This window comes from Nycticebus coucang, chromosome 22 (assembly GCF_027406575.1).
Source record: "Nycticebus coucang isolate mNycCou1 chromosome 22, mNycCou1.pri, whole genome shotgun sequence".
In the NCBI taxonomy this organism is placed as follows: domain Eukaryota; kingdom Metazoa; phylum Chordata; class Mammalia; order Primates; family Lorisidae; genus Nycticebus; species Nycticebus coucang.
In genome coordinates, this window is record NC_069801.1 from 25651282 (window position 1) to 25675185 (window position 23904).

Consider the following 23904-nt stretch of genomic DNA (forward strand, 5'->3'; position numbering starts at 1 on the left):
TTGAGCCCAAGAGTTTGAGGTTGCTGTGAGCTATGACTCCACAGCATGGCACACTACCCAGGGCGACTGAGTAAGGCTCTTTCTTTTCTCCCGAAAGAAAAATAAATACCAGCCTGGGTTACATAGAGAGACCCTGTCTTTACAAAAAGTAAGAAAAAGCTTGGAGTGTGCACCTGTAATCCCAGCTATGTGCCACTGCACTGCAACCTATGTGACAAAACTCATCTCTTAAAATAACAAACAAAAAGCAACAATAAAAAGGATAATTTCAAGACTTGGAAATGGCAGTCAGGATTTGAACCAAGGCCTCGGCAATGAGAAAGGATAGAAAGGTCAAATGTGACAAATATCTAGAATTTAGGGTCAGTAAGACTAGGGCAAGGATTGAATGTGGTGGCCGAGGGAAAGGGAGAAGTGACTCCTAGGTTGTGACTGGGGTGGACCAAAGTATAATAAGGTCGAAGAGAAAGATGAAATCCCAATTTGAGAGGCCTAAAGTTTGAGGTCCTGTGGGCCTTTCGTGGATACAGTCCATCTAGGGTGGGGGCAGAGAGGCGTTTCCGCTGCTCCTCCACCCCCACCTGGGCCTGAAGAGATGCTGGGAGAAGGTTCGCGCAGGAAGTACAGGAAGTGAACTGTCCTCACTCTTGAGTCTCTTCAGCAGCAGCTGCAGGAAGAGCGTGGGGGGACCGCGACACAAAGAGTGCGCAGGCACCGCCTTCGTCAGTTCAGCCCCTTTAAGAAGCGCGCTCCCAGCTTCCAGCCCGCCTTGCATGCAAATTTAGCGGCGGGGCGGGAGCGCGCGAGTGATACCCGGGGACAGGGCTGCGGCGGTTAGTCCTCTCCCGGCCGCCGTCGCCTCCGACATATTGCCCGCAGGAGCTGCGGCGGCGAAGCGGAGAGCGCCGGGGGGGAGGAGATGGGTGAGCAGAGCGGGTCAGGCTCGGCTTGGGAACCACTGGGTGCGGGGGTTAGGAGGGCCAAGCCACTAATTGCCGTCCCACGCGGACAAGATCCCAGCGAGCGGAGGGGGAGGGGATGCGAGCGCTGACGGGACCCCGCCCCCTCCTGTCTTTTTGCGGGGTGGGGCCTCTGTTGTGGGAGCGGGACCTTAGGTGGTGGGTGGAGCTTCTAAAATGAGGGCCTGCAGGGGTTTGGGCTTCGGTGAGGACCTGCTCTTTGGAGCTAGAAATGGGGGCGGAACCTACTGGTGGGTGTTACCTTCATGCTAAGGGCGGAGCTTCGGAGGCACTTCTGCGGGGGCAAGCTTTTTGGGCTAGAGGGGCTTACACTGAAGGCAGTGGGGCGGGGAGACTTTGCAGACTGAGGAATCTTATTCTGGAGTGGGGGGCTTTAGGGCAGAGGGTTTTCTTTGGCCTGTGGGCGGAGTTTCTGAACTGACAGTTGTGTGTGGGCGGGGCTTCTGGGCAGAGGGGCTTTATGTGGGTGCTTAGCTTCTAAAGAGAGGAGAGTGGGTGTGGGCAGAGCTTCCGGACTGAGGGCGTTTGTGTGGGGTTTTCCTAAGCCGACTATAAAAGTGTATGAAGAGAGTTTCTGGTCTGGGGGCTTGGTGAGGACAAAGCCCGTAGTGTGGGGCAATCTGGACAGGTACTTTATGGAAATGTATCGGAAAAGCTTCTAAGCTGGGGTGCTAGAGCCTGGAGTGTATGTTAGAGTGGAGGCTTCTATGTTGCTGTGAGGAGGTTTGAACAGATTGTTACTTTGATTACGTGCTTAGGAGTTCTGTGCGGAACTTTTGTGCAAGGTGGTAATAGGAGCTTGGACTAGACTGCTAAGGCTAGGGAGATAGCTTGTGGAGCCAGAACCACAGCATTCTCTAAGCCATATATCATGTGCTCAGGCCCCAGGTCTGCCAATGAGACATCAAGATGCTCATTGAACTGGATCTTGGGGTCCTGGCGGAAAAAGCTGCCTCAATGGTGCCCAAAATTATAAGTCTCTAGAAACCTATATCTGAATGGGCCCCAGTGTGTACCAGAGCAAAGCGCACACGACCCAGCCCTAGTACTGTCTGTGACACAATGTAAGCTAAGTTTCCTGATTTGTGAAAAATCTACCTTGCTCTTGCTGGGGTCAGTCACTCATCAAAATATACTTACTTTTGGGCTCCGCACGCCAGCCACATATACCAAAGCAGGCAGGTTCCAACCTGGCCTCCACCTGCTAAACAACAATGACAACTGCAACAACAAAAACAACAAAAAATAGCTGGGCATTGTGGCGGATGCCTGTAGTCCCAGCTACTTGAGAGGCTGAGGCAAGAGAATTTCTTAAGCCCAAGAATTTGATGTTGCTGTGAGCTGTGACACCATGGCACTCTACCAAAGACTCATAGACTCTGTCTCCCTCCCAAAAATTATATATATATATAATATATATATATATATATACTGCTTTATATACACATACACATACTTTCAGTGGTAGGGGTAGGGGATACAGCAGTGAAAAAAAGAGATAATGTCTGACCTCACTGACCTTCTATCCTAGTAGGTAAGCCAAACAATAAGCATGTTGGGCGGCGCCTGTGGCTCAGTCGGTAAGGCGCCGGCCCCATATACCGAGGGTGGCGGGTTCAAATCCTGCCCCGACTGAACTGCAACCAAAAAATAGCTGGGCGTTGTGGCGGGTGCCTGTAGTCCCAGCTACTTGGGAGGCTGAGGCAAGAGAATAGCTTAAGCCCAGGAGTTGGAGGTTGCTGTGAGCTGTGTGATGCCATGGCACTCTACCGAGGGCCATAAGGTGAGACTCTGTCTCTACAAAAAAAAAAAAAAACAATAAGCATGTTAATGAATGAGATAATTTCAGAGAGTGAATTGTGAAAAAAAAAAAATAGAAATAAGACAGAGTTATGGGGGCAGCTACTTTACAAATGGCGGACAGAGAAGAGCTCTCCAGACAGAGAATACAGCAAATGCAAGAGGTAGCAGAAGCTTGTCTTGCTGAGGAGAAAAAGGCCCAGATGTCTAGCACATTGCGTGGGGGGAGTGAGGCAGAAAATGGTAGGAGATGAGGTTGAAGAGGTAGGCAGGGGCGTAGTGAGAATTAAATGATAAAATGGGATACCTGGTAACTGGTAGCCAGTATCATTGCTGTTATCCTTGATATCTACCCCCTGGCTTGAGGATCTATTTTACATTGAGCCACACAGGAGGACGAAGAGGTCCCAACCGGACATCTTACTGTCGAAATCCACTCTGTGAGCCAGGATCCTCAGGGGGCTCTGGTGGGGGCCACACTTCCAGTGCATCAGTGACCAGTGTCCGTTCTCGAACCAGGTAAACTACCTCTCTGTCTGTCTCACCCCTCATTGTGTGGGCAGTGTGGACAAGGTTCTCACTGACTGGGTTCTAGGATGTGGCATAGAGGGAAGTAAGGGGGTTTGAGGGAAGTAAGCTGCCTTAAAGACCCAATGGGAATGAATGAATGAATGAATAAATAAATAAATAAATAACCCAGAGGGAGTTCAGTCAAAGGTAGCCACTTGGACATGCAGTACATGCACATGGTAGAATAAGCCAAAGGCCTAGATTCCAATTACAGTTCTGTTCTGTCTTTGCTAATGGCTTGGACAAGTTGCTTCCCCTCTCTGGGCTTCCTTTTCCTTGTGTGTAAAATGAATATAGTAATTCTTTCCCTCCTAGGGGGTGTTGGAAGACTTAAATAAGAGTAGGGATAGGAAACGACTTTGCTTCTTTTCTGACAAGCAGTATTAGGAGGACTCCATCCTTGCCATGAGCTGCTTTCTGATCTCATCCCCCAATCCTGGGCCTCAGAAGTCCTTCCTGGTAGGAATCTCAGGTCAGCTCCTGATGTTGTTCCCTCCCCATTCCCAGGAGCAGTTCTGGGACAGGGCTGTCCAGCCCCCCTCTGGCTACCCAGACGGTCGTGCCTCTACAGCATTGCAAGATCCCTGAGCTGCCAGTCCAGGCCAGCATTCTGTTTGAGTTGCAGCTCTTCTTTTGCCAGCTAATAGCCCTCTTCGTGCACTACATCAACATCTACAAGACAGTGTGGTGGTATCCACCTTCCCACCCGCCCTCCCACACCTCCCTGGTAGGTGCCTGGCCAAGGCTAGCTGTGTGTGTGTGTGAGAGAGAGAGACAGAGAGACAGACAAACAGAGATTGAGAGAAACATTTGGTTTCAGTTTACATAGCCTTACCAAGCACTATGTACTTGGCCCTGTGCTGAGCGTGGAAGGTGTAGAAGGAACAGGAAAAGGATGATTTCTGAGTGCTCCTCATGTGCTTAGTACTACACTGGAGATTGAAGGGTTGCAGAGATGAATCTAACACAGATTTTGCCTAACGGAACTCAGTCTTACGTCCTGTAGGGAAGATGAACCACAGGTATATATGACTGTTTCAAGGGGTAGGAGAATAGGTACAGAGACAGGGGCATAGGTGATCATAGCAGGAGGGCTCACACACCACTCTCTTATCCCCAGGGACTGTCCCACTTCCCTTCTCTGGGTTCTGTTCTACTCCTCTAGGTAATTCCTGGCCTGACTCAGCTGGAGGCAGATGAAGGTCAGAGAATGGGGACAGTCTCTGTGGAAAGGACTGGGCAGGGGGAGGTGGGTATGAGAAAAGCCTGAGTATGGGCAAGGGGCCCACGTGACCCCCAGGCCTCTGCCCCCTGACAGAACTTCCACCTGATCGACTTCAACTTGCTGATGGTGACCACCATTGTTCTGGGCCGCCGCTTCATTGGGTCCATCGTGAAGGAGGTGATTGGGTCATAGAGGCTGGCCAGGGACTTTGGGGCTCCCTTTTTCCCTGGGGGTGCTAGGGAGACATGCCTAACCCCCTCAACCCTGAGATATATCCTTGGGGCTCCCTTTGGACTTGGTTGAAGAACATTAATCACATCCCATCAGCTTTGGAGTTTACTGGGCATCAGAAAGATTGATTCACCTTGCCCGGTTCTGCCCAGCCTACTGTGCCACCTTTCCCTGGGTGGGATCACAGGCCATGCTGGGTGGGATCTGGGCACAATCCCTGTGGCCTCCATCCAAGGCCCCACCCCATCCTATCTCGCCCTGACCCAGGCTTCTCAGAGGGGGAAGGTCTCCCTCTTTCGATCCATCCTGCTGTTCCTCACCCGATTCACCGTTCTCACGGCAACAGGCTGGAGCCTATGCCGATCCCTCATCCACCTCTTCAGGACATACTCCTTCCTGAACCTTCTGTTCCTCTGCTATCCGTGAGTACCCTTCACCTCACCCTGCATTGCCTAGCACCTGGATCCTGACCTCTGCCCTGAGTGTGGCTGGGTCACTGGCCTCCATATATAGAAGACTAGAGGCAGTCACGACAGTATTCTGTCACATGGTCTGACACCCTCCCCGTGAGATCAGAACGATTAGCCCTCTTTTGCAGAAGAAACAGAAGAAGCATAATTTACCCAAGCTCCCACTGAGGTGGAGGTCAAAGTGGGACTCAGATCTATGTGTATATCCCAAAGGAATATTACCTGCAGGGAATGCACAGGCTTTTCTCACTCCCTCTTCCTTTTCAATCTCTCAGGTTCTTTCTCTTTATGTCTTTCTTTGTATATCTCAGCATTTGTATAATCCTTTGGTACCTCCCTGGGTTTGTGTGCAGGCAAGCATGTTTGCATGTCTCTGTAGGTATCTGTGCATGAAGTGTGTGTGTGTCTGTTTCTGTCTGGCACATGCATGTATGTATGTCAGGCTTTGTATCTGTTTTGCTTGCTCCCTACCTCTTACCAAAAACCCAGATCGTTGAGGCTGGAGAGATAGTATCTGAGAAGAGCCTAGGACTGCCCCTTTCTGGCCTAGAATCAGGGAGGACTTTGGTGAGGTGCCCAATCTGATTGCTCCTGGGTCAGGCTCTTGGCTGTCTGGGCATTAGCACTCATTTCTCAACCCTGGGCTTTCTGGTTCATGGAATTCCTTAGGCTGGACCAACCCCTGGTCCCTGGGAAGCGCCAGAGTTGGATATTTTTCCCTTTCTACCTTGCATGACCAAAAAGGTACTGACATGGGAGCCTCATTACATTTGTTTCAATTTTATGTGGTTTTTAATGTTAAGATGACACGTGTCTTATTATTGTTATTTTTTTTTTTTGGTTGCAGTTTGGCCGGGGCTGGGCTTGAACCCGCCACCCTCAGTATATGGGGCTGGCGCCCTACCGACTGAGCCACAGGCGCCACCCACATGTGTCTTATTAAAACATTGAACTTTATAGATGGGTACAGGCAAAACCTACTAAATGCAGAATACAAATGTCTACATACAATAACTAAGAAAATGCCATGAAGGCTACGTTGAACAGTTCGATGAGAATATTTCAGATTGTATATGAAACCAGCACATTGTACCCCTTGATTGCACAAATGTACACAGCTATGATTTAACAATAAAAAAATTAAAAAATAAAAAAAAATCATTGAACTTTATAGAAATTTAAAAAATTTTTGGAAAATAGGGATAATTTATCATCTGATATACATACTTTGAACATAGAAAATGAAAGTCCCCCGGCTCGGCGCCCATTGCTCAGTGTTTAGGGCGCCAACCACGTATACTGGAGCTGGTGGGTTTGAATCCAGCCTGGGCCTACCAAAAACGAAGACAACTACAACCAAAAAAAATAGCTGGGCATTGTGGCGGGCACCTGTAATCTTAGCTACTTGGGAGGCTGAGGCAAGAGAATCGCTTAAGCCCAAGAGTTTGAGGTTGCTGTGAGCTGTGATGCCATGGCACTCTACCCAGGGCGACAGCTTGAGACTGTTTCAAAAAAAAATTAAAAATAATAAAAATAGCCGGGCTTTGTGGTGGGCATCTGTAATCCCAGCTACTTGGGAGGCTGAGTCAAGAAAATCGCTTGAGGGTGGCGCCTGTGGCTCAGTCAGTGAGGCGCCGGCCCCATATACCGAGGGTGGCGGGTTCAAACCCAGCCCCGGCCAAAACTGCAACCAAAAAATAGCCGGGCGTTGTGGCGGGCGCCTGTAGTCCCAGCTACTCGGGAGGCTGAGGCAAGAGAATCGCTTAAGCCCAGGAGTTGGAGGTTGCTGTGAGCTGTGTGACGCCACGGCACTCTACCGAGGGCCATAAAGTGAGACTCTGTCTCTACAAAAAAAAAAAAAAAAAGAGAATCGCTTGAGCACAAGAGTTTGAGGTTGCTATGAGCTGTGATGCAACAGCACTCTACTGAGGGCAACAAAGTGAGACTCTGCCTCTAAAAAAAAAAAAAAAATAATAATAATAATGGATTATAGTAGGCTTGATGTTATACAATTTATTACATCTTTCACCTTGTCATACACCTTGGATATTCTTCCGTCTACCTTATTTTATTTATTTATTTTTTTTTTGCAGTTTTTGGCCGGGGCTGGGTTTGAACCCACCACCTCCAGCATATGGGCCCAGTGCCCTACTCCTTTGAGCCACAGGCACCGCCCAAAGCATTCAAATTTTTTATTTTTTTCAGTTTTTGGCCGGGTCTGGGTTTAAACCCCCCACCTCCGGCATATGGGGCTGGTGCCCTACTCCCTTGAGCCACAGGCGCCGCCCCTACCTTATTTTTTTTAATAGATTCATAGTATTCCATGGTATAGAATTTTCACAATTTATTTATCTTCTGTTGGTGAACTGTTAACTTCTTCCTAGCTTTTCCTTGTAACAATGAGGTAGGAAATATTCTCTTAGATAGATTTTTATACAAGAAATTGGCCAATATTTCTGTACAATAGATTACCAAAAGCAGAATTACTGAATTAACAGAAGCATCCATTTACATGGGATTTTTTTTTTTTGTAGAGACAGAGTCTCCCTGTACCGCCCTTGGGTAGAGTGCCATGACGTCACACGGCTCACAGCAACCTCTAACTCTTGGGCTTACACGATTCTCTTGCCTCAGCCTCCCAAGCAGCTGGGACTACAGGCGCCTGCCACAATGCCTGGCTATTTTTTTGTTGCTGTTTGGCGGGGGCTGGGTTTGAACCCGCCACCCTCGGCATATGGGACCGGCGCCCTACTCACTGAGCCACAGGCCCCGCCCTGTTTCATAGGTATTAACAAATTATCTTTCAAAAGCGTTGTGCTATTTAAAACTCAGAAGTTGCCTTAATTTGACACTTGAAGGTTACTGACTGGTGAGTCTGTTCTCTTTGGCTCTCTTGAAAGCACGATATTTTGCTTTATTTGTTATTTATTTTTATATTTTTTGAGACAGTCTCAAGCTGTCACCCTGGATAAAGTGAGATGGTGTCATAGCTCACAGCAACCTACAACTCGGGCTCAAGTGATCCTCTTCCTTCCTTTTTTTTTTTTTAGACAGTCTCACTGTGTCGTCATTGGTAGAGTTGCAGGGCATCACAGCTCACAGCAACCTCAAACTCAAACTCTTGGGCTTAAACAATTCTCTTGCCTCACCCACCCAAGTAGCGGGGGCTATAGGCACCTGCCACAGTGCCTGGCTATTTTTTGTTGTTGTTGCCATTGTCATTGTTGTTTTAGCTGGCCCGGGCTGGGTTCGAACCTGCCAGCCTCAGTGTATGTGGCTGGCACCCTACCCACTGAGCTACAGGCACCACCTTTCTCTCTCTCTTCATATATATATGTATATGTATATGTATATGTGTATATATATATATATATATTTTTTTTTTTTTTTTTTTGAGACAGTGTCTCAAGCTGTTACCCTAGGTAGAGTGCCATGGCATCATAGCTCATAGCAAACTCCAACTCGGGCTCAAGTTGATCCTCTTGCTTCAGTTTTTCTATTTTTAGTAGAGACAGTGTCTCACTTTTGCTCAGGCTGGTCTCGAACTTTTGAGCTCAAGCAATCCACCAGCCTCAGTCTCCCAAAGTACTAGGATTATAGGAGTGAGCCACCACTCCAGCAATGTTATTATTTAATTTAAATATGTTATTGACATAATACAATTACATTGTAAATCAAATCTAATAGTGCTAAAAAGCTTCTAATGGAAAGCATTAATCTCTAACCCCACCCTCCAGAGTTTTAGTCTCAGTCTGTAGTTCTCTGTCACTGTCCTAGTTTTGTGTGTTTTAGATATCCCCATAATTCTAGTATCCCTACTTTATTTATTTATTTTTTTTAGAGACAGAGTCTCACTTTGTTGCCCTCAGTAGAGTGCTGTGGCATCACAGCTAACAGCAACCTCCAACTCCTGCGCTTAGGTGATTCTCTTGCCTCAGCCTCCCGAGTAGCTGGGACCACAGGCGCCCACTACAACGCCGGCTATTTTTTTTTTTTTTGGTTGTTGCAGTTTGGCCGGGGCTGGGTTTAAACCCGCCACCCTCAGTATATGGGGCCAGTGCCCGACTCACTGAGCCACAGACACGGCCCATAGTATCCTTATGTTTTTATTCTTTTAAAATACGTATTTGCTGGGCGGTACCTGTAATCCCAGCTACTCAGGAGGCTGAGGCAAGAGAATTGTCTAAGCCTAGGAGTTGGAGGTTGCTGTGAGCAGTGTGATGTCATGGCACTCTATGGAGGCCAATAAAGTGAGACTCTGTCTCTTACTAAATAAATAAAATATGTATTTGTTGATTTTATAATTGGATAATAGGTTTACATGGTTGAAATTTAGAAGGTATGAACGTATAGAGTGAAAAAGTCTCCCTTTGACTGCTTCTTCCCAGACATCCATTTTTCCTTCTTGTATATCCTAGAAATAAATGTTCTATGCATATACAAGCATACCACACATACACACACACACGCATGCGCACGAATATTCTATTCCCTGCAATAACAGATGAAGATTTAACTCACTCTCCCATCCCTACTATTCCCAGCTGTTATCATTTTTAGTTTTCTATTGGTTATCTTTGTCAGTATTCTAAGTATGTCTATACTTTTTATTCCATTAATGATAGTCAGTATCTTGAATCCCTTTCATGTAAGAAAAGAATATTAGGTACCCTACCCATACACCTTTACTTCCTGCTTCTTCCTTTCACTTCCTGGCAGCTATAATTTTATATTGTCAAGCTTGACCTTCACATTTTCCTATATAACCACATTTAAGTCTTCCATTCTTTGTCTAAGGTGCATTCTAAAAATTAAAAACCAATAAGTAGCTTTGATATAGTATGGAAGATATCATTCACTGTAGGTCCCAGTAGTGTACTTAGACGCCATTCCTTTTCTATAGTTACTGAGTTACAATCTTGGGCCTCTTATAAAAGAATGTTCCTAGTGTCAAGGTCAAATAGTTTCTCTTTTCTCATATTCCAGTAGTTGCTTAAAATCATGTCACATTTTAGTTTGTTTCTTTCTCTTTTTTTTGCAGTTTTTGGCTGGGGTCTGGTTTGAACCCGCCACCTCTGGTATATAAGGCCAGTGCCATACTCCTTTGAGGCACAGGCACTGCCCTGTTTCTTTTTTTTTTTTTGAGACAGAGCTTCAAGCCGTTGCCCTGGGTAGAGTGCCGTGGTTCACAGCAACCTCCGACTCCTGGGCTTAGGCGATTCTCTTGCCTCAGCCTCCCAAGTAGCTAGGACTACAGGCACCCGCCACAACACCTGCCATTTTTTGGTTGTAGTTATTATTGCATCTTGTCAGGCCCCGGCTGGGTTCAAACCCACCAGCTCTGGTGTATGTGACTGGCACTTTAGCCACTTGAGCTAGAGGCACTGAGCCTTGTTTTATATTTAGATGGTACTTTCTTTTACAGCTTTTTATTTTTTTTTTATTTTATTATTTTTTTTTTTTTTGTAGAGACAGAGTCTCACTTTATGGCCCTCGGTAGAGTGCCGTGGCCTCACACAGCTCACAGCAACCTCCAATTCCTGGGCTTAAGCGATTCTCTTGCCTCAGCCTCCCGAGTAGCTGGGACTACAGGCGCCCGCCACAACGCCCAGCTATTTTTTGGTTGCAGTTTGGCCGGGGCCGGGTTTGAACCCGCCACCCTCGGTATATGGGGCCGGCGCCTTACCGACTGAGCCACAGGCGCCGCCCACAGCTTTTTATTTTTTCTGGAGTTTCTAATTGCCTTTCTTTTTTCTTTTTTTTTTTTTTGTAGAGACAGAGTCTCACTTTATGCCCCTCGGTAGAGTGCCATGGCTTCACGCAGCTCACAGCAACCTCCAACTCCTGGGCTTAAGCGATTCTCTTGCCTCAGCCTCCCGAGCAGCTGGGACTACAGGCGCCCGCCACAACGACCGGCTATTTTTTGGTTGCAGTTTGGCCGGGGCTGGGTTCAAACCCGCCACCCTTGGCATATGGGGCCGGCACCTTACCGACTGAGCCACAGGCGCCGCCCCATCCTTTCTTTTTTCTTGTTGATAAAAGAATGATGGGCCGGGGCGGCGCCTGTGGCTCAAGGAGTAGGGCACCGGTCCCATATGCCAGAGGTGGCGGGTTGAAACCCAGCCCCGGCCAAAAAAAAAAAAAAGAATGATGGGCCTTCAACATGTCCTTAAATTTATCCAGCCTCTCAGTCATGCTACCTGTTGCCTGAAGTCCATTTTACCCACCAAAGACAACCCTCCTGGGGCCTTCCATCCTCTTGCTCTAGTCTAGAGTGGTTGCTTTAGACCTGCTATATAGCTCTCAGCCTGGGACTTCCCTTCATCACTCTCCTGAGTTGTATCTACTGTTTTCTTGGATTCCATGTCTTGTCTTCCTTTTTCTTGGGTTTCTCCCTTATTTTGCTGGAGTTCATTATCAGATAATATCCTTAACAGCAGATATTTGGGCGGTATATACATTCTGAGTCCTGGAATGTCTAAAAATGACTTTATTTTGTCCTCATATTTGATTAATGAGTTTGGCCAAATATAGAATTCTAAGTTTAAATTCATCCTCTTTCAGAATTTTCCATTTTCTCTAGCATCCAATGTTGCTAGTAAGAAGACTGATGCAAGTTTGATTCCTATTCCTTTGTAGATGACTTGTTTTTTCCTTTCTGAAGGCATTGAGGACTATTCTATTTATCTTTGTATTACTTGAAATTTCATAAGGATGTGTCTGGTATAGAACTTTCATCATTCATCCTGTCAGTACTCTAGGACATTTTAAACCTGGAGATTTGGGCACTTCTTTAGCTCAGGGAATTTTTCTTCTATTATTTCTTTAATAGTATCTTCCTCTACATTTTTTCTATTCTCTCTGGGATTTCTGTTCATCAGATGGTAGACATCATAGATTGGTCATCTGTTTCTTTTATATTTTCTATATCTACCTGTCTCCATCTCGCTCCCTCCCTCCTTCTTTTTTTTTCTTTTTTTGAGACAGAGTCTCACGTTGTCACCCTTGGTAGAGTCCTATGGCATCATAGCTCTCAGCAATCTCAACCTCTTGGGCTCAAGAGATCCTCTTGCCTCAGTTTTTCATTTTTAGTAGAGATAGGGGTCTCACTCTTACTCAAACTGAGCTCAAATGATACACCTGCTTCAGCCTCCCAGAGTGCTAGGATTACAGGCATGATCCCCTGCGCCCAGCCTCCCTCCCTCCTTCTCCTCTTCTTCCCTCTATCCCTTTTTTTTTTTGGCTGGGGCTGGGTTTGAACCCGCCACCTCCAGCATATGGGACTGGCGCCCTACTCCTTGAGCCCCCTCTATCTCTTTCTGTCTTTACTTTGTCTTTAGAGAGATTTTCTCAACTTTGTCTTCTACCTCTTTTACTGATATTTTTTTCAGCAATTATATTTTTCATCTCCAAAGCTTCTTTCTTATTTTCTGATTGTTCTTTTCTCATAGCATCCTGTACTCCTTTTAAAAATCTGTGGCTCAGCTCCCGTTGCTCAGTGATTAGAGTGCCAGCCACATGCACTGGGGCTAGTGGGTTCAAACCTGGCCCCGGCCTGCTAAACAACAATGACGACAACAACAACAACAAAAAGTTGTTGGACATTGTGGCAGGTGCATGTAGTCCCAGCTACTTGGGAGGCTAAGGCAAGAGAATTGGTTAAGCCCAAGAGTTTGAGGTTGCTGTGAGCTGTGACACCATGGCACTCTACCAAGGACAACACAGTGAGACTCTGTCTCAAAAAAAAAAAAAAAACTCTTGGGTGGTGCCTGTGGCTCAAGGAGTAGGGTGCCAGCCCCACATGCTGGAGGTGGTGGGTTCCAACCCAGCCTCAGCCAAAAACTGAAAGAAAAAAAAAACTTATTTTGGCGGTGCCTGTGGCTCAAAGGGGTAGGGCGCCAGCCCCATATGCCAGAGGTGGCGGGTTCAAACCCAGCCCCGGCCAAAAACTGCAAAAAAAAAAAAAAGAAAGAAAGAAAATGACTACCGAGGGTGACAAAGCAAGATTCTCTCAAAAAATATATATAAATTAAAAAAATAATAAAATAAAATATTAAAAAAAAAAACAACTCTTATTTTGTCTCAATTTTGTCTTACACTAGGGTTAGGTTTTCTGTTTCATGCTGCTAGTTTTCCAAGTATAGTTTGTTTCTTTGGTTGGTCTATTTATACTTAAGAATGAAGGACTGAGTAGCAGAGAGTGCATACTCTACCTGCCATTGTTTAAGTGAGTGGGATGTTTGACTGGGAGTTTAAGTACATGAGCAAGACACAATGGCAGGCTCTGCTTTAGGATGAATGAGTGAGATGCTAGTTGTCAGGCTGTAGGCTGTAGGTGGGGGTATTACTCTAAGATGCTCTTGTTAGAGACTTCCATTCTCAGTTATTCAGTGTCTTTAGAGAAGAATCCTTCAAGGTGGGTTGTATGAGGTGAACAGGGGAATAAAGGGACTGAATCTTATAAATAAATATGAATCTTTGTTTAATTCCATTTTTCAGCCCTACTTCTCACTTCTATCCTGTATCAAAGGTACCCATTTCCAGCCAGAGTCTCTGTCAGGTCACTCTGGGGAGATAAGTTCCCACCCCTAGTGTAGTCCTCATATGGCACATTCTAGAGCTGTGCCATCCAGTTTAGCAGCCACTTGCTGCCTGTGGTTATTGAACATGTGAAATAGGCTAGTTGGAATTGAGATGTGCTCTAATTGTAAAATACAGAAGAGATTCTGAAGACTTAGTGCAAAAAGAGGAAAAAAAAGTAAAATATCTCATTAATTAATTTTCATTGCTGGGTACAGTAGTTTATGCCTATAGTCCCAGCTGCTTGGGAGGCTGAGGTAGCAGGATTGCCTTGAGGCCAGGAAATCCCAACCTTCAGTGAACTATGATTGCACCCCTGCACTCCAGCCTGTGTGAGAGAGCAAGAATCTACCTCTTTTTTTTTTTTGTGGAGACTGAGTCTCACTTTATCGCCCTTGGTAAGAGTGCTGTGGCTTCACACAGCTCACAGCAACCTCCAACTCCTGGGCTTTGGCGATTCTCCTGCCTCAGCCTCCCAAGTTGCTGGGACTACAGGTGCCCACCACAATGCCTGGCTATTTTTTTTGTTGTTGCAGTTTGGCTGGGGCCAGGTTTGAACCCATTACCCTCGGTATATAGGGCTAGTGCCCTACACACGACCCTGCCTCTTAAAACAAATAAAATTATTCATTTATGTTAAAATAGTGATATTTTTGGGCAGCGCCTGTGGCTCAGTGGGTAGGGCGCCGGCCCCATATGCTGAGGGTGGCGGGTTTAAACCCAGCCCCGGCCAAACTTCAACAAAAAAATACCCGGGCGTTGTGGTGGGTGCCTGTAGTGCCAGCTACTTGGGAGGTTGAGTCAAGAGAATCGCCTAAGCCCTAGGATTTGGAGGTTGCTGTGAGCTGTGTGACACCGAGGCACTCTACCGAGGGTGATAAGGTGAGACTCTGTCTCTACAAAAAAAAAAAAAATAGTGATATTTTGCAAGTGTTGGGTTAAGTAAAATAGAATATAAAAATTAATTTCCGGGGCAGCGCCTGTGGCTCAGTCGGTAAGGCGCTGGCCCCATATACCGAGGGTGGCGGGTTCAAACCCAGCCCCGGCCAAACTGCAACCAAAAAAAATAGCCGGGCATTGTGGCAGGCGCCTGTAGTCCCAGCTACTCGGGAGGCTGAGGCAAGAGAATTGCTTAAGCCCAGGAGTTGGAGGTTGCTGTGAGCTGTGTGAGGCCACGGCACTCTACCAAGGGCCATAAAGTGAGACTCTGTCTCTACAAAAAAAAAAAAAAATTAATTTCCTGTGGGCGGTGCCTGTGGGTCAGTGGGTAGGGTGCTGGCCCCATATACCAAGGGTGGCAGGTTCAAACCCAGCCCCACCCAAATTGCAACAAAAAAAAGCTGGGCGTTGTGGCGGGTGCCTGTAGTCCCAGCTACTCTGGAGGCTGAGGCAAGAGAATCACCTAAGCCCAGGAGTTGGAGGTTGCTGTGAGCTGTGACGCAACGGCACTTTATCGAGGGTGATAAAATGACACTCTGTCTCTAAAAAAATAATAATAATAATTAATTTCAGCACAGCAGCTCATGCCTATAATCCTAGTACTCTGGGAGGCCGAGGCAGGAGGATTGCCTGAGCTTAGGAGTTTGAGACCAGTGTAAGCAAGGGTGAGACCCCATCTCTACTAAAAATAGAAAATCTAGGCTTGGTGCCTGTAGCTCAGCGGCTAGGGTGCCAGCCACATACACTGAGGCTGGTGGGTTCAAATCCAGTCCGGGCCTGCCAAACAACAATGACAACTACAACCAAAAAATAGCCAGGTGTTGTGGCGGGTGCCTATAGTCCCAGGTCCTGAGGAAGCTGAGGCAAGACGATCTCTTGTACCTAAGAGTATGAGGTTGCTGTGAGCTATGACACCATAGCGCTCTATCAAGGATGACCAAAGAGAGACTCTGTCTTGGGTGGCGCCTGTACCTCAGTAGGTAGGGTGCCGGCCACATAAACCAAAGCTGGTGGGTTTGAACCTGGCCCTGGCCAGTTAAAAAACAACAATGACTACTGCAACAACAAAAAAAACCCGGGTATTGTGGCGGGCACCTGTAGTCCCAGCTACTCGGGAAGCTGAGGCAAGAGAATCACTTAAGCCCAAGAGTTGGAGGTTGCTGTGAACTGTGACGCCACAGCACTCTACCCAGGGCAACAGCTTGAGATTCTGTCTCAAAAAAACAAAACAAAACTGAGACTCTGTTTTAAAAAAAAGGAAATTAATTTCCTCTTTTTTTTTTTTTGAAAGCTACACAGCTGATTATTTTATATAAAAACTCTCCAGAGTTCATGACAACTTATTATGAGAAACATTTCATCTAGGAGTGATTTCTAAGGCAACATCTTGAGTTTCCAGAAACACAGAACCTTCTGTCTCAGAAGGGATTTCAATTTTTCTTTCTTTTTTTTTTTTTTGCTTGTACGAAAGGTCTTTATTGGTGAGGGGGGGGATGTTGCAGGACAACACCAAGGAGGAGTGAGGAAAGAAAGAGAGAGAGGAAAGGGGGGGAGAGATAGAGAGAGAGGAGAGAGAGAGAGAGAGAGCCAGGGATTTCAATTTCAATAAGAGGTCCAGAATCCTCTATTTCCAAGTGCACTGGCTTCTCCTGTTCATAATCAGGTTTGAAATGTCTTTCATTTGAATCTCTTGTTCTTCCAACTCTAAAGGTTTATCTGGGGCTGAAGCTACCACTTCTTCATCTTCATGTTGAAAACTACAAATCATGTTGAGTCTATAGGAGAAATCATTATCCTTGATTTGCAGCCATTCCACCCCACCTATGTTTTCTTCTCCTTCCTTCTTTTCCGTCAGAAGAGTTCTTGTCATGCTGAGCTTCTTCATTGTATGGCATTTATATTTTAGTACTGTTTTGTTACTGCCTTCTGCATCCACACGTTCAACATTTTCTTCAAATACAACACAAGTCCCAAGAGTATCTTCATACTCCCCAGCAAAGACATAGCTATCCACTTGCAGAATGGGCCTCTCAGTATCAATCCCCAAAATCTTGCATTTATTTCCACATTTTGAGAGAAAGTCCGAATCGATAATTCCCGACAATTCCACCAGAACCAGCTGCTCCTCTGTGAAAACCGGGCCCTTCCCCGTACTCCCCCATTCTAACTGCCGCAGGGCAATTCGGGCTGAGACTGGACGCTCACTGGCCCTGCAGGCCCAGGCTTTCCTCTCTCTTTTTTTTTTTTTGTAGAGACAGAGTCTCACTTTATGGCCCTTGGTAGAGTGCCGTGGCCTCACACAGCTCACAGCAACCTCCAGCTCCTGGGCTTAAGCGATTCTCTTGCCTCAGATTCTCTTGCCTCAGCGTCCCGAGTAGCTGGGACTACAGGCGCCCGCCACAGCACTCGGCTATTTTTTTGTTGCAGTTTGGCCCGGGCTGGGTTTGAACCCGCCACCCTCGGCATATGGGGCCGGCGCCCTACTCACTGAGCCACGGGCACCACCCTCCTCTCTTTCTTTAATGTGACTGTTAGAAGTTTTGTTTTTTGTTTTTTTTTTTCAGTTTTTGGCTGGGGCTGGGTTTGAACCCACCACCTCTGGCATATGGGGCCGGCGCCCTACCCCTCTGAGCCACAGGCGCCGCCCAGAAGTTTTTAAATTATGTTATGTGACTCATTTTATTTCTGTTGGAAAGCACTGCCCTATTTTTTTTTTTTTTAAACAGTCTCACTTTGTTACCCTTGGTAGTGTTGTGGTATCATAGCTGACAGCAACCTCAATCTCTTGGGCTCAAGCGATCCTCTTGCCTCAGCCTCCTAAGTATATGGCAAACTACAGGTGCTGCCACAAAGCCTGGCAATTTTTAGAAATGGGGTCTCACTGTTACTTAGGCTGGCTCAGGGAGGTGCTTAAGTACTTGCCTTTAAATTTGAACCTGAGTCCTTTGTTTTTTTGTTTTTTTCTTTAGGTGAGAGTCTGAGTTTTTTGTTTTGTTGTGTTTTGTTTTTTTAGACTGTCTCACTTTGTCCCCCTAGTAGAGTGCTGTGGTGTCACAGCTCACAGCAACCTCCAGCTCTTGGGCTTAGGTGATTCTCTTGCCTCAGCCTCCAGAGTAGCTGGGACTACTGGCACCTATCACAATGCCAGGCTACTTTTTTTGTTGCTGTTTGGCCGGGGCCCGGTTTGAACCTGCCATCCTCGGCATATGGGGCCAGCGCCCTACTCACTGAGCCACACGGGCCGCCCTGAGTCCCTTGTATGTTCACACAGGTGCCCCCATCCCTTCATTCCCGCAGGGTATCTTGAAAAAGGTGTTAGGAATCCCATTCAAACCTTCTTTCCTCTCCCCAAGTCACAGGCCTCATTCTTTTCAAAACAAAATTGTGGGCGGCGCCTGTGGCTCAAGGAGTAGGGTGCCGGTCCCATTTGCTGGAGGTGGCGGGTTCAAACCTAGCCCCGGCCAAAAACCACAAAAAAAAAAAAAAAATTGTATCATTCTTGACCAGGCACTATGCTTGGTATTGCTTAAGTATTAGAAGAGATTTTTTTTGTCACACTCGGTAAAGTGCTGTGACCTTATAGGTCACAGCAACTTCAAACTCTTGGGCTTAAGCAATCCTCTTACCTCAGCCTCTGGAGTAGCTGAGACTACAGGTGTCCACCATAACACCCAGCTATTTTTAGAGCCGGGGTCTCCCTCTTGCTCAGGCTGGTCTCAAACCTGTTAGCTCAGGCAATCCACTCGCCTTGACCTTCCAGAGTGCTAGGAAAAGAGAATTTTTTTTTTTCTTTTGTAGAAACAGAGTCTCACTTTATTGCCCTTGATAGAGGGCTGTGGCGCCACACAGCTCACAGCAACCTCCAACTCCTGGGCTTGAGCGATCTCTTGCCTCAGCCTCCTGAGTAGCTGGGACTACAGGCACCTGCCACAAGGCCCGACTACGTTTTTTTTTTTTTTTTTGAGACAGAATCTCACTTTGTTGCCCTTGTTGCAGTTTGGCCAGAGCTGGGTTTGAACCCACCACCCTTGGCATATGGGGCCGGCGCCCTACCCACTGAGCCACAGGCACTGCCCAGAAAAGAGAATATTTTTAAAAACACTAGTATAATTCCTGGCTGAAAGTAGAGGATCAATATAAGCGATGTAACCCTAGGGCAAGTAAAGGAACTGAGGTTCACAGAGGTTAAATATAATAACTTGCCCTAACTCACATAGCTAGTAGGTGGCAGAGCTAGGATTTTAATCTGGACCTGTTTTACCCCACAGGTTATGCTTTTGACCATAATTCTCTAAGTTATTAATTAATTAATTTATTTTTTTTGAGACAAGAGTCTCACTTTGTTGCCCTCAGTGGAGTGTTGTGGTGTCATAGCTCACAGCACCCTCAAACTCAGGCTCAAGCTATTCTTTTGCCTCAGCCTCCCGAGTAGCTGGGACTACAGGTGCTGTAACTGCTATGGGTGTTATAGCTATAACGCCCAGCTATTTTTAGAGATGAGGTCTCGCTCTGGCTCAGATTGCTCTGGAACCTGTGAGTTCAGGCAATCCACCCGCCTTGGCTTCCCAGAGTTCTAGGATTACAGGCGTGAGCCACCTCGCCTGGCCGAGTTATCTTATTTAACCTTACCCCAAGAAAGGTGGTAGCATCCCCACCCAAAGAGGCTAAATTACTTGCCCAGGATCACTCAGATATCCTTTGTTGGGACCCCAGAAAAAAGGAAAAAGTATTATTGATGAGAAATATTGTATTATCATTGACCCTAACTCCTAAGGGCAGAGTAGGCGACTTTCTGGGACTTTGTAATCCTGGGGATCTGGAGAAATCGAGAGGCCTCAAGCTGAAGAAGGAATACTTATAAAAAATACCTATTCTGGCTTGGTGCCTGTAGCTCAAGCGGCTAAGGCTCCAGCCACATACACCTGAGCTGGTGGTTTGAATCCAGCCCAGGCCGACCAAACAATAATGACAGCTGCAACCAAAAAATAGCCGAGTGTTGTGGCGGGCACCTGTAGTCCCAGCTACTTGAGAGGCTGAGGCAAGAGAATCACTTAAGCCCAGGAGTTGGAGGTTGTTGTGAACTGTGATGCCACGGCACCACTCTACCTAGGGCGATAGCTTAAGGCTCTGTCTTAAAAGGGACAGAAAAATTGCTGAGCCCAGGAGATTAAGTAAGTGGGCTGTGATCAGGCCACTACACTGGCAAAAGAGCAAGACCCTGTCTCTAAAAATAAAAACTAAACAACCTTGACTCATTTGTTCCAGCCCTACTCTACAAGTGTCGCTCAGGGGAAGGGATTGGTTCTGTCTAAGAGCCTATTTCAGTGCCTGGCACATAACCCTAAATAATTCTTCCTGAACTGCCCTACTTTATAAAACTACAGTTGCATACCACAATACCTGGCTAGTTTTTCTATTTTTAGGAGAGACAGGGTCTTGCTCTTGGTCATGTTGGTCTAGAACTTCTGAGCTCAGGCAATCCACCCACCTTGACCTGGCACCCAAAGAGCTGCCTCTCATACATGTACCAATAACAACCTATACCTCTCTTATGGCACTGTGTACAATTTTTTTTTTTTTTTTATAGAGACAGAGTTTCACTTTATCGCCCATGATAGAGTACTGTGGCATCACACAGCTCACAGCAACCTCCAGCTCCTGGGCTTAGGCAATTCTCTTGCCTCAGCCTCCCGAGTAGCTGAGACTACAGGCGCCTGCCACAATGCCCGGCTATTTTTTATTGTTGCAGTTTTGGCCGGGGCTGGGTATATGAGGCCGGCACCCTGCTCACTGAGCCACAGGCGCCGCCCACTGTGTACATTTTTAATTAATTACTTTTAATATTTTGTGAATATGTGTCTTGATCTCTGGTATCAGACAGTTCTGGGTTTAAGCCCCGGCTCTTTTACTTCCTTATACTTGTTCAACCTTTGGGGATTTACTTCATCTCTTTGAGGCACAGCTTCCTCAGCTGAAAGGGGAGAAAATAACAGTACCTAACTGAGGATGTAGGAAAAGCATTTAGTACAGTGGCTGGAAATAGGCTGTGACCAGTGAATTTGGGCTGTTATGATTATTATTTGTCACCAGCAGACTGGGCGGGGACTTGTCTCTTGCTTCCTACTCTATCCTCCATGCTGGAAACATGCTCAGTAATTATACATGTGTTGAATGACTTTTCGGTAGGAGGATGGCTGGATGGAAGGATAGGTAAATTCTCCCCTCTGAGCAGCCAGGAAAGCTGAATCCCAGGAAGGAAAGAAGATTCTCCTCAGTGGCTGAACTTCGGGATCCTGGCCCAGGAGCAGACCTGTTCTCACCATCATCTTCCCCAGCAGGTTTGGGATGTATATTCCGTTCCTGCAGCTGAACTGTGATCTCCGCAAGACAAGCCTGTTCGGCCACATGGCCTCTGTGGGGCCCCGGGAGGCAGTCAGCGGCCTGGCGAAGAGCCGAGACTACCTATTGACGCTGCGGGAGACATGGAAGCAGCACACGAAACAGCTGTATGGCCCGGACGCCATGCCCACCCATGCCTGCTGCCTGTCACCCAGCCTCATCCGCAGTGAGGTAGAGTTCCTCAAGATGGATTTCAACTGGCGCATGAAGGAAGTGCTGGTCAGCTCCATGCTGAGTGCCTATTATGTGGCCTTTGTGCCTGTCTGGTTTGTGAAGGTGCGTAACTCAACCCAGGGCAGGACAGGGTTTAGCGGCTGCCTCCTGCTTGCATAACTAACTCTGATGTTTGGGATGAGATTTTTTTTCATTTGTTCTCCTCCGGAGAGCTAGAGTGGCTACTGTCTCTATTTTGTCTTTTTGTTGTTGTTGTTGTTGTTTTTATAGTTGCATTTTGGCCAGGGCTGGGTTTGAACTCTCTAACCTCAGTATATGGGGCCAGCACCCTACTCACTGAGCCACAGGCACCACCCGATTTTGTCTTATTTTTATTTATTTATTTATTTATTTATTTAGAGAATCTTACTCTGTTGCCTAGCATGCCATGGTACCTTGCCTAGCTCACATCAACCTCATATTCCTGGCCTCAAGTGGTCCCCCTGCTTCAGCCTCAGGACTACAGGTGCCTGCCATAACACCTGCCTAATTTCTTCCATTTTTAGTAGAGACAGGGTCTCACTCTTGCTTAGACCAGTCTTGAACTCCTGAGCTCAAGAGATCTTTCTGCCTCAGGATTGTTAGACCCCAGAGTGCTAGGATTAGAGGCATGAACCACTGTGCCTAGACATTTTTTTTTTTTTTTGGAGACAGAATGTCACTTTGTCACCCTGGGTAGAGTGCCATGGTGTTATTATTCACAGCAACCTCAAACTCTTGGGCTCAAGAGATCCTCTTGCTTCAGCCTCCCAAGTAGCTGGGACTACAGTTGCATACCACAATACTTGGCTAGTTTTTCTATTTTTAGAAGAGACAGGATCTCGCTCTTGCTCAGGCTGGTTTCGAACTTCTGAGCTCAGGCAATTCACCTACCTTGGCCTAGCACCCAGGGTGCTAGGATTACGGGTGTGAGCCACCGCACCTGGCCTGGACCTATTTTTATTTTCATTTTTTTATTTTTATTTTTTTTAGAGACAGAGTCTCACTTTATAGCCCTTGGTAGAGTGCCATGGCATCATACAGCTCACAGCAACCTCCAACTCCTGGGCTTCAGCGATTCTCTTGCCTCAGCCTCCCAAGTAGCTGGGACTACAGGCGCCCGCCACAACGCCCGGCTATTTTTTGGTTGTAGTTCAGCCAGGGCCGGGTTTGAACCCACCACCCTCAGTATATGGGGCCGGCACCTTACCAACTGAGCCACAGGCGCCGCCCGACCTATTTTTATTATTACTTTTTTCCTGGCCCTCAGTCACTTAGGATGTCTACATTTTAGAGTACAGGGAACAAGGCTCACTGAGAGGAAATGACTTGCCCAATGTCATCCAACCAGTGAGGAAGACATGGTGTTGTTTTTCATAATACTTGATAACAAAGAGCAATGACTTTGTATTTCAGTGGCTGGTGGTTTTTTGGTTTTTGTTGTCACCCTTGGTAGAGTGCTGTGGCGTCACAGCTCACAGCAATCTCAAACTCTTGGGCTGAAGCGATTTTCTTGCCTCAGCCTCCCAAGTAGCTGGGACTACAGGCACCCACCACAACGTCCAGCTATTTTTTTTATTGTAGTTGTCATTGTTGTTTAGCAGGCCCAGGCCGGGTTTGAACCCGCCAGCTCCGGTGCATGTGGCCGGCACCCTAACCACTGAACTACGGGTGCTGAGCTTCAGTGGCTGTTTTGACACAGGCATGTCACAATGTCCTGTTTTTATCATTAATTAGGAAAGCCAGGATTTATCCAGATCCTAGTGACCCCAAAAACCTATGCTCTCTTTTCTTGCTTATGTGACTTCTTGGGAAGTTACCTCCTCAGCTGCAGTAGGCTGGAAACATTTCTGCAGGATAGACTATACTGAATGATTTGAGGTTTAGAGGGCTTACTGTTTGTTGAGCACCTGAAACATGCCAGGAGTTCTCATGAGTGTTAGAATCCTTCTAATGCCTCTCAGAAGCATTGAATGACTTGCCTGAGGTCACATAGTTAATAGCAGAAGAGCCAATTTTTTTTTTTTTTTAAACAGAGCCTAAAGCTGTCGCCCTGGGTAGAGTGCTATGGCATCACAGCTCACAGCAACCTCCAACTCCTGGGCTTAAGCAATTCTCTTGCCTCAGCCTCCCAAATAGCTGGGACTACAGGCACCCGCCACAGCACCTGACTATTTTTTGGCTATAGTTGTCGTTTAGCACGCCCGGGCTGGATTCGAACCTGCCAGCTCTGGTGTATGTGGCTGGCACCTTAGCCACTGAGCTACAGGCACTGAGCCACTGAAGAGCCAGATTTTGAATTCAGGACTGTTGGACCCCACAATCTGGCTCAGAGGAGGGGCCAGTGGCAGCAATTTTTCTTTGTAGAAAACTGATGGGCACAGGGTCTAAGCCTTCTTTGTTAGGTGTGTTTTTTTTTTTTTTTTTTTGAGATTGAGTCTCACCTTATCACCCTCAGTAGAGTACCATGACATCATAGCTAACAGTAACCTCAAACTCTTGAACTCAACTGATCCTC

General features: G+C 46.8%; 1 protein-coding gene and 1 pseudogene across 8 annotated transcripts in view; one reads left to right on the forward strand and one right to left on the reverse strand.

Annotated features, from left to right (window-relative positions):
- The first annotated feature begins 293 nt into the window (after nucleotides 1-293).
- Nucleotides 294-23904, forward strand: part of TMEM39B (transmembrane protein 39B) — a 32396-nt gene continuing 8785 nt past the window's right edge. Inside the window, exons 1-6 of one of the 7 annotated variants that reach the window (XM_053575576.1) lie at nucleotides 294-923; nucleotides 3173-3299; nucleotides 3858-4077; nucleotides 4669-4752; nucleotides 5074-5228; nucleotides 21134-21470. In XM_053575576.1, coding sequence (XP_053431551.1) covers nucleotides 920-923; nucleotides 3173-3299; nucleotides 3858-4077; nucleotides 4669-4752; nucleotides 5074-5228; nucleotides 21134-21470 — 927 coding nt within the window. In that variant the 5' untranslated portion in view covers nucleotides 294-919. Of the gene's footprint in view, nucleotides 924-3164; nucleotides 3300-3857; nucleotides 4553-4668; nucleotides 4753-5073; nucleotides 5229-21133; nucleotides 21471-23904 lie in introns of those variants that run through there. The other 6 variants (XM_053575581.1, XM_053575575.1, XM_053575580.1 and 3 more) reach the window with 6 other exon arrangements.
- On the reverse strand, nucleotides 13660-19444 carry LOC128575433 (general transcription factor 3C polypeptide 6-like; annotated as a pseudogene). The gene is made up of 3 exons (XR_008376994.1): nucleotides 19425-19444; nucleotides 16384-17029; nucleotides 13660-13685 (listed from the first exon to the last, which is right to left on the reverse strand). The product of XR_008376994.1 is annotated as a general transcription factor 3C polypeptide 6-like (transcript).